This window comes from Condylura cristata, unplaced genomic scaffold, assembly GCF_000260355.1.
Source record: "Condylura cristata isolate star-nosed mole 26May11 unplaced genomic scaffold, ConCri1.0 scaffold00024, whole genome shotgun sequence".
In the NCBI taxonomy this organism is placed as follows: domain Eukaryota; kingdom Metazoa; phylum Chordata; class Mammalia; order Eulipotyphla; family Talpidae; genus Condylura; species Condylura cristata.
In genome coordinates, this window is record NW_004567125.1 from 11,487,792 (window position 1) to 11,501,782 (window position 13,991).

At 39.4% G+C, this 13,991-nt stretch overlaps 1 protein-coding gene across 3 annotated transcripts in view; it reads right to left on the reverse strand.

The window, feature by feature from the left end:
• PBX1 (pre-B-cell leukemia homeobox 1) overlaps window positions 1-13,991 on the reverse strand; it is a 300,166-nt gene that overhangs the window by 66,306 nt on the left and 219,869 nt on the right. For all 3 annotated transcript variants that reach the window (XM_012729108.1, XM_004688420.2, XM_004688421.2), the window contains exons 6-7: window positions 9,624-9,759; window positions 4,884-5,043 (exon numbers count right to left, since the gene is read on the reverse strand). In XM_012729108.1, the coding sequence (XP_012584562.1) occupies window positions 4,884-5,043; window positions 9,624-9,759 (296 nt within the window). The remainder of the gene's footprint in view (window positions 1-4,883; window positions 5,044-9,623; window positions 9,760-13,991) is intronic.

Sequence of the window (13,991 nt, forward strand, 5' to 3'; positions counted from 1 at the left end):
TGCCATTGGAACCAAGAATTATCACCATCAGGAATCCAAATTAAAATTATTTACATGATACCAGATTTTTTCCCCCCTTTGAGAGTGTTTAAAGCCCAGGTAGTCTATATCTGTCCCAATCAAGTACTATGGAATAAACACACATTCTATATGCTTGACTGATGGTTTATTGGAAATTAGCACATAGGCTGAGAAATGGGAGAAACTCCCAAAGAACCATACCGATGCCAAGTACCATGACATCCACAGAACCGTGAAGGCCTGGAAGGTGCCATTTACAAGATATACACTGCAATTGACACAGCTGATTTAAAAAATATATGTGCATAGATAAATTGTAAATATGTCTGACTGCCTAATGTACATAGAGATAAATATGCGCATATCAATGTACTTCATGTACAAATGCATTTGAATCAGAGCAGTAATTGCAGAAACAGTCAAGCCAGTGCTCTTGGCTGTGCTGTTTCAGCATTTCATTGTCTCAGTACACCCATGTTCAACACTCCCATGGCTTCTGACTCTCTGATAAGTATCTAGAGGCAGCGATTGCTGAGGGGGAGACCAGGTGCTGCTAATACCGCAATAAAGCAGACAGGCGTCCACATAAAAATTTAAATCATAAGGGGAGGATATGTTCTTCGTCTGAAACTGCAAGTTGGAAGGAACTTACCAGGGAATGGCGAGCCTACAGGGAGGCCACAGTTCACAGACAAAGAGTGAATGGGCACTTCTGAGAGGGGCCATGGAGTTCTCAAAGGACGAAAATGCAATCACCGGGGTTGCTAAGACCAGTGGGGAACCTTATCTGTGATTAGCAGGGGCATGTTTTAAGACGTGTCTGTAGTGCACAGTTCTGAAGTTGCCTTGGAAAGGGAAGCCGCTATCCAGACACTGGGGACATGTAGGAGTAACATTTATTTTCATAAGAAAATTTTCCAAAGGCTGCATTTCTCCTCTAAAGAGTCTTCAAGAGACTTTCACTTGTTCAGGAAAATAACCTATGTTGACAATCCAAATGAAATAGGAGTGATAAAAAGTGAACCCACAGCAGGACTTAGTCAGCCTGGCCCCATTGATGTTTTACGCCAGATCAGTGTTTGTATGTAGAGGAGTCTTATGTGCTGTAGGAAAGCGGGCCACATTCCGGGTCTCTATCCACTAGAGACCAGTACCCCCCAGACCCCGCCCTTCACCAAACCATATCAAGAAAAAATATTGCCAGACATTACTGAATGTTCCCTGGCATGCAAGCTCATCCCAGCTGAGAACCAATGGCCTAGAATAAGGTTGGATTACTTCTTCTTTCTGAAGGACCCAAGGTATTTAAAAACTTCTTATTTTGCACTGCATTTTTATGAAGTCAAGTAGGGCAAGAACCACTTTGCAGGTTAAAAACCAAGGGTCCAGACGGACTGGGGAGCTGGCCTGACTGGACTCACACGTCATTTGGGGGCACAAAAACCAGTGTCTCCTGGACAGATGTTATGATGCCTGACTTGCTTTTCTATTTCCTACGACACTTCCAATCCCCAACTCAAAACTCACTGTTCCTTTGTACTCAAGGTAAAGAAAAAAGGAGGGGAGGTTGTCCAACTCATTGTTGAGCTTCTATAATTCCAAAGGAGACTGTTTTCACCTTCCACTGAGAAAGTCATGGGAGATTATAGAAAGAAGGAACACGACAAAAAACATCAACGGGATAAAATATTTTACATGGTTTTCAAAAACAAAATTATAAGGATTCCCGTGGAGTGACAAGGGGTGCCAGTGTCTCTGGAGGTGTCTGCTCCCCTCCAATTGTGTGTGTTCTTCATAAAATTCTCTTAGGGAGCTGGTGTCCAATGGTTTTAATGCGATAATCACCCATTAATCCTGGAAAACACCAACCTTTCTACTAGAGGTGCAATAAGAATGTGTACAGAGGGAGAACTTTCATGGCTGAACTTGATTGAACATGGTTGCCTTTCACCCACACACAGTTAAGCAAAAACATTCAGATCCGAGGATTCTGAGCTTCAATAAGCCTGGGCTCGCTTGGCGAATGACAGAACTTGATAAAGCTATCAATGTGAATACTATACCATCTCTCCATTTATATTGCCTATGCCAGTTTCTTTCTTTTTGGATGTAAAATGTTTTCCAGGTGATAACAGCATTTCCAAAGGGGTATTTTAAAAAATTAATTCTTGTTCTTATAATTCTCATTATAAATATAATCTCATTAAAAAATAAAAAAATTGAGAATGTGTTACTCTTGGTCACTCAAGAAGAACTGAGGACTCGGGGTTATAAGCTTTGTTTCTACTAGCCTCTATTTTTGCTTTCTTGTTTTCAATACTTAATTTCCTTGTCATGCTTTTGTTCTTCCATCCAACTTGCCCAGCTTTGTTGGTGTGAAGTATGAAACATGCCAAGACTCTGTAAATGCTTGCTAGTCCTTCCCAGGTCTTAGTTCTTAGTGGTTTTTATGACTCCAACTTAAGGAAGTAGAAGATCAGGAATATACCAGCAAATAGGAATATTTAAAAGTGGCCTAAACACAGAAACTTAAGTATTGCTCTTCACACAAAATCTCTATACAGAATAAGATTTACTTTCTTCCTTGCAGAAGAAATCAGTGCATTTAGTAAAGCTGCTGGGAAAATAAAGATAAAAAATAAAGTCAACCCTGCTTTGATATTGAGGATATAAAAAACCCCTAAGTTCCAGACTTCAAACTCAACCGAAATGTATTTTTATACATTAATTTCTTGTTTAAAAAATTACCACCTATTTTAGTTATCATTTACCCTTTGAAATCATCACAAAGCGAGTACACAACATTAAAAATGCTCTGTGTAAGAAGGCTAAAGTCTTTAATGTTCATACTTCAGCTGTGCATGTATTTGGGGTTGAGGAAGAGTAAAAGAAAATACAGAACTTTTCCTGTTAAAATTCCATGCTATTGCACATACACAATAGTGTTTTCTACTACTTTAGAAAAAAGCATTACAAAGGGGTTCCTCTGCATATTATTTCCAACAACTTAGGCACAACTGGAAGGCTTAGCTCAAATTTTCCATAATAATTTACTTTGTGCTCAGAATAGTCACATAAAGTTTATGCCATCAGAAAAATTTCTTAGAAAATTGTAATCATAGACTAAGATTCCAAAGGAGCCAACACAAGTTTTAAACACAGAGTTGGGGGTTAAAATGCTTACTTTTCTCTTTTTAAGTACTTTAGGAAAGAATAAAAAGTTACAGATTTAGTAATGAAGGGAGCCCACAGGGCTCTTTCTAAGGACTAGTCATAAATCATGCTAAGCCATCTGCAGTGCAGATATATCCGGGACAGGAAAAAGTCATTTTGATATCTGTTTTGCATTATGATAACCTTCGCAGGAGTGTTGAATGTGTTTTTGCTAATGTTGACAGAACTGAACTTCTTCCAAAAACAAGTGAAAATGTCGGCCTAGCAATTCAACTATTATAGTCCAACGAGTGTTGTTGGGTCTGAAACGCTTAATAATTGACCAGATGGGGAAGAAGGAAACACTCTGATTATTGAGCCTGTTAGCCTTGGTCCTTTGTCTATCAGCCAGGCTGGGAAAAATAGTTAACACACACTCAAAAAACAAATATGCTCTTCGTGGTAACCCTAGCTGAGGTGCTGGAAGAAATGTAGTGGGATTGACTTACATTGTCTTACCATATCCATGCTTTAAAAGGCCAGACCATTCTTCATGCATGATTCCATTTGCACAAAAGAAGGCTATGTCAGCATAGCCCAGTGACTTGGAGAATGTTATGATGACATATTAGTGTATGTGGAACCCTACAGGTTTCCAATAACAACCCACCAGAAAATAGAAAGTGAATTTATTTTAATGGACAAACAAGTTTTGGGGTCAAAAATCTCACATACAACCCAGAATGTTAAAAATTAATTTTTGATAAGATAAGCTAACATATTTAAGTGGGTGACCCTTTACAGTTGGAGAGTTCAGTTTGCTCAGATGTATACTCCATATTCAAAATCAATGTATCTGATTCATTATGTGGAAAGCATAATCATCTAAGACCAAACTTATTTAATGAAGAAATATTTGTTCTCTTACAGAAAGTGGTACCGACATGCTTTCCATAGCATACAGGTATACTATGGTTACATTTTATACATTAACTAGGCTTTTTTTTTTATAAGTAAAAAGTTCAGAACTGATGGTACAAAGCACACACAAAAACATTTTATGTTAGCCTAATCTTTGAAATTAGTGATGCAATCCATAGCATCTAAAGTAAGGCCAGAGCACAAGACTGGAATCGGAATAATTTAATTTAATGACTGGATGGCAATTTTTCTTTAAGTTTACATAAAGAAAAAACAGAATAAAATAGTAAAGAACATATAGAAATAATCACAGCCTGGCTTTGTAAACAAAACATTCTAAGGAGATATTGATTAGAAGAGTGAATATTTCTACACAGAACATACACTAGTGATGACCCAGACATGATGTGACAGGAATGGGAAAGTAGACAAGGATAGAAACGTCATGAAACAGACTAAGTGATATAACCATAAAGGGCTAACTCTAAGCAGTAGGTCTAGCTATTTATTGGCATCTTTGAAACTCCAAAACCAACCAATTTATCTCCATCCAACAAATATAGGAGAGGGAAACTTCAGACAAGCTCATTTTAAAAACAGTATAACAAACTGTACTTTGGAATAATAAAAAAAAACACCTAAACTGGCATTCATAACTGAAAAAATACAAAAAGGACAAGTATAGAAATCAACTATCAGAAACCCAAAGAATAAAACGAAAACCCCAATATCATAAAATCAATATAAAAATGGAGAACAATCCCCCCAAATGAAAAGGCAAAACTAACCAGCTGAGTTGGGAGTTGAGGGCGAGTTAGCTTGGCTTCCATGGGCTGACACATTGGTAGCAGTGACAGCTGTCTTGGCAGCATAAATATTGGCTTCCTCTTGAAATTTACCTATGTTCTTCTTGTACCGGATTCGCTTATTTCCAAACCAGTTTGATACCTATGGCAGTTGAGGAGGAGATGAGAAAGTTAACATTTCATCCTGTCCAAACATCACAGAAGAAGGAGACTGAAGAAGGCTAATGGTTGCTTTTGCAACAATTCAAAATTTGAAGAACTTCGAGAGAAGTGACTTCCTTAATATAACACATCTTAGCAAAACCACATTTTCACAAAACCACTGTGACAAAAATTGACCTCTTATTTAAATGAGGGCCCATTATTTCGGGGTAATCATTTTAAATCTGCTGACCTTTTTGAATATATCACACTGACAAAAATCTAGTATTTTGGGAGAAGTGTCTGACACTTATCAATATTAAAGTTGATTCTGGGTAATCAAAATACAGATCTTTAAATATCCATAAAAAGTATATCAATCAAAAGATGTTTTCATCGATATTAGTTTTAAATTTTAAAAGTTATGTAAGTTTAATATGGACTAGATGCTTAATTGAATTGTGCTTTAGATCTTAGGATCAACATAATCCAATCCAATAGATTTCATGCAGCATTCTCAACAAAGATTGCTGTTATTTTCATAAGGGAAAAACGGAAGTCTATCACTGATTATTCTTTTGTATTCCAGGCTTTAAATGGGAAAGCCAACACACACACAATAAACCTCATTTACGTTCCTTTGTTAACTTATTTTCTTCCTGTGGCTCCCGCAGCTGTTCTGACTTGATTCTGTGCCCTGTTTCCTCTATACCAAGCCCTCTGCCAGACACAAGAGGAGACTCAGTGAATTCAAGTTTTATCCTATATATAACTTCTGCCTTACGGAGGAAGCTTTATACCTCATATTCCAGATGTGACTTCAAACTAAAGTACTGTGCTTGTATGTAATTACAGAACAAATTGTGAATTTGGTGAAGGAAAGGGAAGTTAATAGTGCCAGGGCCATAGCTGACATATAATTTATATTTACCTCCAACAATGCCAGGTAAAGGAAATTCCTGCAAGACTACACTTAAGCTAGTTGACATTAGTCAGGGGGAAAAGATAAATAAAAGATAAATATTCCTCACATACAAGAGGAATATAGAGAAAGCAAATGGAAGGTCAAGAAAAAGTCAAAATCAGGAATCTGACCATAGAACTACAGCACACAGCAAAGAAGAGGGAGGAACGGAGGTCAAAACAAGGAAACATGGTGATGGTTCACGGGTGATATGGTAGCTGAGAGCGATGGGGATTACAATGATGTAAGAGAAATATTTATTAAAAAATAAAGAAAAATGAGTTTAACTTAAGGGAAAAAAACACTTTAAAAAATAAAATGCATCAGCAAAATAAAAAATCTTATCTAAGTAGTTCTCAAAAACCTATGCAATTTAGACTGATAAGAATGCCAAGCCTTTGTAATAAAATCAAGTCACATTAGTAAATTAGAGAAAAAAAATCAACATAAAGTGGTTATTATGCCTACAGAAAAAGAGAATTAAGCTGGAAGAAGAAGGGTACCTTGCGTACACCTGAGGACCACTGTATATCTAATTTCACTCCCACACTCATATTTTTCTTAATAAAATTTTCATTATCCATATGGATCAATCATAACTGTGGCTGCTTTTTGACTTCTACATAGACTAGAGAGAAGAAAAGATGTAGGGAGATTTTTCTGAGGTAAATGGATGAGTTGGAGGAAAGAGGGAGAAGATGTTTAGTATTTTGGGAGGACTTTTGAGAAAAGAAGGAAATGTCTGAGGTCTAAGTAAAATTAGCAACAGGGAAGATTATGAAAAGCAAGAAGACGGGGAAGGGCCATTCTGTGGAAAGAACAAAACTGGGAGGAAAATGCTGCTTGGTTCAGGTATTTCCTACATTGCTCATGAGGTGAATCAGATGCGTAGGACAATGCATAGGATCAATGCCTTCATTAATTAACTTATTATTCAATAATCATGAACTAAGGGTTTACTATTTGGTAGCACCAGAGACATACGAAGGCAGATCTGAGTTAGGCAATACAGAAAGAATCAGAGTCTCTGAGAAAATCTGGTTCACATTTTGAATATGTTACTTTTGCAGAGTCTATGGGCAGAGCCAAAGTGAAGTACAGTGGGAAGTAAGATGTATGTACTTGGTGTTCTAGGGAAGAAGGCTCATCTGGATATCATCTGGGTATTCGAGCACAGTTCTATCAGATAAAGTATGCAGAACAATCTTTTTCAAAGTCAACTGTGCGTGGAGAGCTTGTTAAAGGATTCCTAGTATGGGATTCCATGGGCTGACACATTGCACTTTGTCTTTTTGTGGGACTTGCATTCAGGATGAATGAGACCCAACACTTGACATTTCTAACAAGATCCTGGATGTTGCTGATGCCACTTTCTGTGGTTTACACTTTAGGAGCAAGAACGCAGAAAAGGGATGTGTAGGGGGTCAAAGGAGAAAATGGTTGGATTTCAGATGGGCTTTGGGGTGAGAACATATTTTTTTGTTTTAGATCATGAGAAGAATTAATTGTAAGTAGATTTCAAGAGGATCTGTGTCTTCCAAGATATGGTTAAGAGCCATTAGCTAGGATATCTAAATATGAACAGTAGTTTTAGGATAATAGTTTTAGGGTAGACAGAGACATCTTAGACTCTAAAAAGTCTAAGCTAAGTAGTCCAAGGAGGAGGAAACTCTAGAGGCAATGGTGTCAGGGAAGTCAGGGTACAAGAGGAAGGTGGGATGATTATTAACAATAACAGAAAAAGTCAAAAGGGCATCCCCTAGATTTGGGGATTTCCTTGCAGATGAGGAAATTAAGGCCCAAAAAGAAATAGTGCATGCTCCTAAAATTCCACAGTTGACCACTGGCAAAAACATACTTCTAGCTCAATATTCTTTCTGCGCTAATGTAGAAATCCATCTGGACTTGTTTGGCAATGGTGGAACAGACTGGTTGTTGTGGGAAGGGAATGATGTGGTAGAGAGGAAGAACAGCAAGGTTTGAAGTGGTAGAGGAGAGGAAAGGCATGATAGTCAACAAACACTTTGCCCTGGAGTTTCCATAATGAAGGGAGTGAAAGTTGCCGGGATTCTGTCTTTTCTGTAGATGCAAACAGACTAGCTACTGAAAAGTCCATTCTAGATTCAAGAGGAATTTTTTCTGAATTCCAAAATTTGAATTCATGTAAGATAGTGATTTAATTCTACTCAAGAAAAAGAATCCATAACTGATGCACATTGATTGTAAGTTAATGATATGATTCATACTGGAACCAGTTCTCAAATATGCAGCAAATACCAAAACAAACAAACAAATAAACAAACAAAAAAAAACAGTGATTCTCTCGTGGACAAGGGGCCTAGCTTTGGACTAGAATAGTCCTAGTCAAATTAGATCACCTGAGTTTAATTAGCAAGCTTTTGTTTCCCAAAGGCCGTCAAGCTGGATATGACCTTTAGTTGGGTCATAGCACCAAGGGGAGATTGGGGTTGAAAAGTTGAATTTTTCCACCTACTCTGAAAGGATGTTTTCAAGACTGTTGCAAAATCACCCATGGCTTGTGGGGGAACACCTGGAAACCTCTTCATTGTATATGCCCTTTGTGGATTCTATATTTTGGCTAAAACTAATTCTGCTGAGCGAAACACTGGTTGATGGGACCAACACCCTGCCAGGAGAAACAGAAGCCAGGATTCAATTTAAGGGAGTACAGATGCTCAGTTTATACAAAATAGCATCTACTTCATTTGAAAAATGTTGTTTCTCACTACAGTAGGTCCCTTCTTCTCTATACCTCCCTTGCTCCCACCCTGGCCCTTTTAAAGAAATATCAACACTTTTGACTTTCTTGCATGTGCCATGATTCTCAGGAATATTTTCTCTTATATATTCCAGAACTATCCATTAGGTCTCAACTAGAGACAGCTGATGATGCTTAAGGTGTACACTACAGAAGATTGGATAGATTCTTTGAATGGGCAACATGTACAAAGACAATATGTTATCTCTGTGTATAAATCTTGCTTACTTGTAGCATTCATATTAACATTGACGACTCCAGGGTTTCCATCACATATCTTTACAAGTCAATAGGCCCTGGTTAAGGTTATTGCTCTTAGTGGGGAGGGGGCATTCAGTGACATTTTGTGCAACGATTCCAATACAATCATAGTGACATGTTAAAATTCTCACAGTCCATCAGTTACAGAGTGAGCACTTCAAGAGAAGACATTTGAGTCCCTTTTATTGAAAGGTTACACTCACTGACTCCTCAGGTTACTGTGTCGGGCAAACAATGGGCTAAGGAACTGACTACGAAAAACATGAGAAAAGCAGACAGCTTTGAGTACATATAAGAAGTTTCTCCCATTTGAAGAAATGCATACTCATGGGGAAGAATCCTAACTCTATTTTAATATGATAGTTATACTTCTATGACTTCTGCCAGTCCTTCTCAAGTGTTCCCAGGTACTTACTTGGAAACTCTCTTATACACTTTATATGCTTACTCTGCCATTTTAAGGCTCTAGTTGATGGGATTTGCAAAGCATGAATGTTTAATAAAGCAAGACTTCCAAGATCCTGCCATTATTCTGCTCTGAACAGGCTACAGGCTGAGCCTTTGGTGGGCTCCTTACCTGGGACACCGTGATGCCACACTTCTTGGCTAACTCCTCTTTGGCTTCCTCACTGGGGTAAGGGTTGCTGAGATGGGAATAGAAATATTCATTCAAGATTTCTGTCGCTTGCTTGTTGAAATTCCGTCTCTTCCGCCTTTATGAAGAAAAAGGAAACAATAACCAAAAAAAACAAGTTCACACCAAATACATAAAAGGGAGAGAAGAGTTTCTACTTTTAAGAGGAGCCAAATTTTGGAGTGAAAAGTGGTTTAGGGGAGATTTACGTAAGGAACTGGACGCCAAAAGCGTCACTTAGAAGCATACATTAGTAGTCCTTTTAATGAGGACTCCCTGGTGGCCTAGGGGTTGAGTCTCAGCACTATCAAGCTATCACCTCTATGACCAGAGTTCGATCCCTGGCCAGAGAGTTGACCTACATGGCACAGAAGATCTCTCCTGTCTCACCCACTGCTCTCCTCAGCAATGTATTTCAGTAGATCTGCCTGTTCTGCTCCCATCTCTGTCTCTGAGAGTCCTCTCGCCCCCTGCACCTTCAGCATACACCCCAGTTCCTGTATGCAAAATAGCAAAATAAGTAAAATTTCTTAAAAAAAAATTAAAAAAAGACACCTCTTGTGACATCCTTAGGCTGTGACACCAGAAGATGGTCAAAAACGCGGAGTGAGCAACATGGTGTTTCAAAATTGAACCATCTGTGTTTGGAAGCCAGGATTAACTGAATAGCTGTTGGAGTTCTGAAATGCCTCTCTAGACCTCAGCTTCTTCAACTGAGAGTCGAGTCACACTGAAGTCTCCGAGAGAGTAAGGGAGAGAAGAAGCCACCTGCTAAGACCATCTCCACACAACCTCCTCTATGCTTTATGGGTGTCTCTTCCACTGAGGACACTGTTTCTTCACGGTGCTCCAGGAACTGGAACTTACCCTTCAGAGCAGTCAATTCAAGTAATTTGTCACCACTAGAAAGGCAGGTAGGTTCCTTTCCATTTGCCGATGAAGAACTGAGTTCAAAGGTCACTCAGCTGCTAGCCAAGATATTAATTCAGGTCTGCCTGACTACAAAACCCTCTATACACATTGCCTCTTGGCAACTACACAGAGTCTTTGTAGCCCTAAGTTAGAAATAAGTTATCGTGTTTTTCTCTAATCTATCCCCTGTAAATGCAGGTGACATTTTTAAAAAAGCATCTAGAAGAGAACATGGAAGGGACGGAAATGAACCTCCCATCTGCTCGACCTCCCTCAAAAGTGACACTTCAGAAGAAAGACCAGCTGCTAAGTGGTAAAACAAAAGCCCACTGAAATCTTTTTAATATACAGGTTGCTCTAAGGAAGAAAACCAGTTTTGGAATAAAAGCATTTCTCTGCCTTTAAAAAAAGTGTTAATTGAACTAATTTAAAGTGAGATTCATTTTACTGCCACCTCACAGCTAAGGCTGTGGATCGCTGGGGCGTTGCTGATGGACGGTAGGCTGAGTGCAGAGGCTGCCTTGAGATGGTGAGCTCCTTCTCAAAATTAGCTCTATTAGCACTTTGCCTTTCCTGCTTTATCGAAAGCTTTTCCTCATGGAAAAGATTTCCAGAACAGCCCTGGTTATGCCAGGATACAGAGTTTCCCAATTTAGCCAAGAGAAAGCACTGATCACCTTGCTAGATAGGAAATTCAGCTAATATTGTATTTTCAGGGTCCCACTTGGATTAATTAACACAATAAAGTGCCTGATTTTACCGGATGAATACCATCTGTCCATAGGTATTAACCACATCTGTCCAGATTATACCAAGCCCAAGTCACACTCCCAAATCATGCTGAGTTTCTGGGTCACCCAGCATCACAAATTAGGCAGATTGGACTGAAAGGCGCAACTGAAACAGTAAGGTATGTGTTAAAGCTCTTGCATGATGGGAATTTGAGGGAGAGCCAAGCGGCTACCAGGGTCTCCGGGTCAGTCTGTATAACCTCTGGCTTCCTCTTTGCCTGAAGAAGACAGTTGTTTTAGGCCTTGGGAGCTAGACCCTGAAGGCTGCCCTAATTGGGAGAGCTCACTCTGTTGTCTGCATTAGCATTATTGTATTTTTTGGGACTCTTCCAATTGAGCTCAAAGGAAGCCTCCCTGGCATGAGCTGGTGGCATGGGGCTGGTGCAGCCAGCTGTTCCAGCTCTCTTCTCTGGGGAATGTTCAGTTCTTCCTGGGAGGTCTTATCTGCTCCAATGGATATGCTTATCACCATTTTCAGTAACTGTCTCCATCTAGGGTCTTTGAAATCCCAGGAACAGGAATTTTCAGAATTTCAAGAAATGGAGGAAAAATAACACTCTTTTGATGATACGGTTACTGGAACTCAGACCTGGCTGCTTCACTTGAAGTGTTTGTTTTGGCTTTCTGAGTTAATATTTGTGATTGCATGTTAATCAAAAGCTTTGACATCTGGCACCTCAGTTTTTCAGATGAAGTTGATTACATGTTACAGGATGAGACATCTAGAAGCATAGTGATCTGACAGTGAGAAGAGCAGGTGCACACGCTTGATGCTGTGGATGCTCTGTCTCCTGCCCTCACGCCTCTCCGAGGAGACACTCCCACTGGACTGGCACTGCCTGCTCTGGGCATGTCCACAAACCCTGTGTTGTCAAAACTAGTATCACATTTTACCCAAGTTAGTGCCATAATCTTTATTACTCACACTACCCAATGGCATCATCACAGCTGGAGGTCATTATATGTGTTATTTGTCCTACCCTCCACCTGTCCATCCATCCATCCACCCATCCATGCATCCATCCACTCACCCACCCACCTGTCAACTTACTCATTCAAATATTTGAGTATGAAGCTTAGAGTGGTTCTCAAGTCTCACCACTCTCTTAGGTTCATCAAATGATTGATTCCAAAGTAAATCCTGCCAGTTCTATTCTTACAGATCCATCCCACATTGCATTCTTAGTGGTACTGTTATTTTCAAAATGGGTTTAGATGAGCCACTGCCCATCACAGTAAAGTCTTGCAAGTGCTATTCAATGGCACTTGAACCATGAGGGACATGTCCTCTACTTTTACTAGGCAATACAGTAGTCATTAGCCATGTGTGGTCACTGAGCCCCTGCAATGTGTTCAGTATAAGTGGAGAACACATTTTAAATTTTATTTATTTTTTAAAAGATTTATTTATTTATAAATAAATACAGAACTGGGGTACAGGCCAGAGGTACAGAGGTGATGAGAGGATTCACTAGAGACAGAGTGGGGACCAGAATAGACAGATTGACTGAAATACACTGCTAAGGGGAGCAGCGGGAGGGTCAAGAGAGGTCTGCCATGCCATGTGGGTCACCACCTCTGACTGGGGATCAAACTCGTGCTGAAGTGGTTGTAGTTAGCTTCATAGTGCTGCACTTTAACCTGTTGCACCACTAGGGAGGGCTCATTTATTTTTATTTTAAGTAACTTAAATTTTAAATCAAATCATCACATTCTAGCCAGTGCAACTTTAGAGCAATGTTCTGCAGAAATGTTATGCTCCCAGTCCTCTTGGAACGAGAACACGAACTCAGCCCTAGGCAAGAAATGTCTTTAAAACCTTCAGCTTTAATCTATTCCATAATAAACCAAGGTTTACTGAATATTTGAGTAAAGTGGGAAAGGGGTACTGACTTACATCACCCCCACTGGAGTGGTTCCCATCTACCCTTCCTCCAACCCAGTTCATCTTCAAGAAAATCATTACAGTAATTCCGTCAATCTTGAATCTGATCATGCCACAAATAATAACACATAATTAAGTGTATAATAATATGTAATATAGTGACCCCTCTTATCTGCATTATTATTGAATCATACAAATATTAGGTTTAGTACACTAATAGCATATTACTTATTAAATTACCTTACTTGTTCCTGTACATGAGACTAGGCCCATTTTACCGACAAAACTGAAATACACTGCTAAGGGGAGGAGGAGAAGCCATTGCCTGGGTCATAGAGGTAGTCAAGATTGGAACCAGAATCTGAGGTTTGTCAGTTCCCCCTCTCTTTTGCAACTAAGAAAACCATATTTACAGTCTTGACAGTAAACTTAACCAAGTTTCTCGGCATCAGGCTTAGTGGGCTAAGTGTACCTAGTGCGACATGAGATGATAAATGTGGAAAAGAGAATGAATGCAATTTTCAGCTAAGTTCCTAGAGCATAGTCAAGTCCACATAGAGAAGATAACTAGGACATAATTTGATGCAGGGCAAATGCAGAGTAGAGGAGTGTAGATGGGATGGTTTTGAGCAAGCCAGCAAGATGGTGCCTCCCTAGTGCACACGCCAGCCACTGGAGTGTGGGTGGAGCGCAAAAATGCCAGTACAGCATTGTTGTGATGAC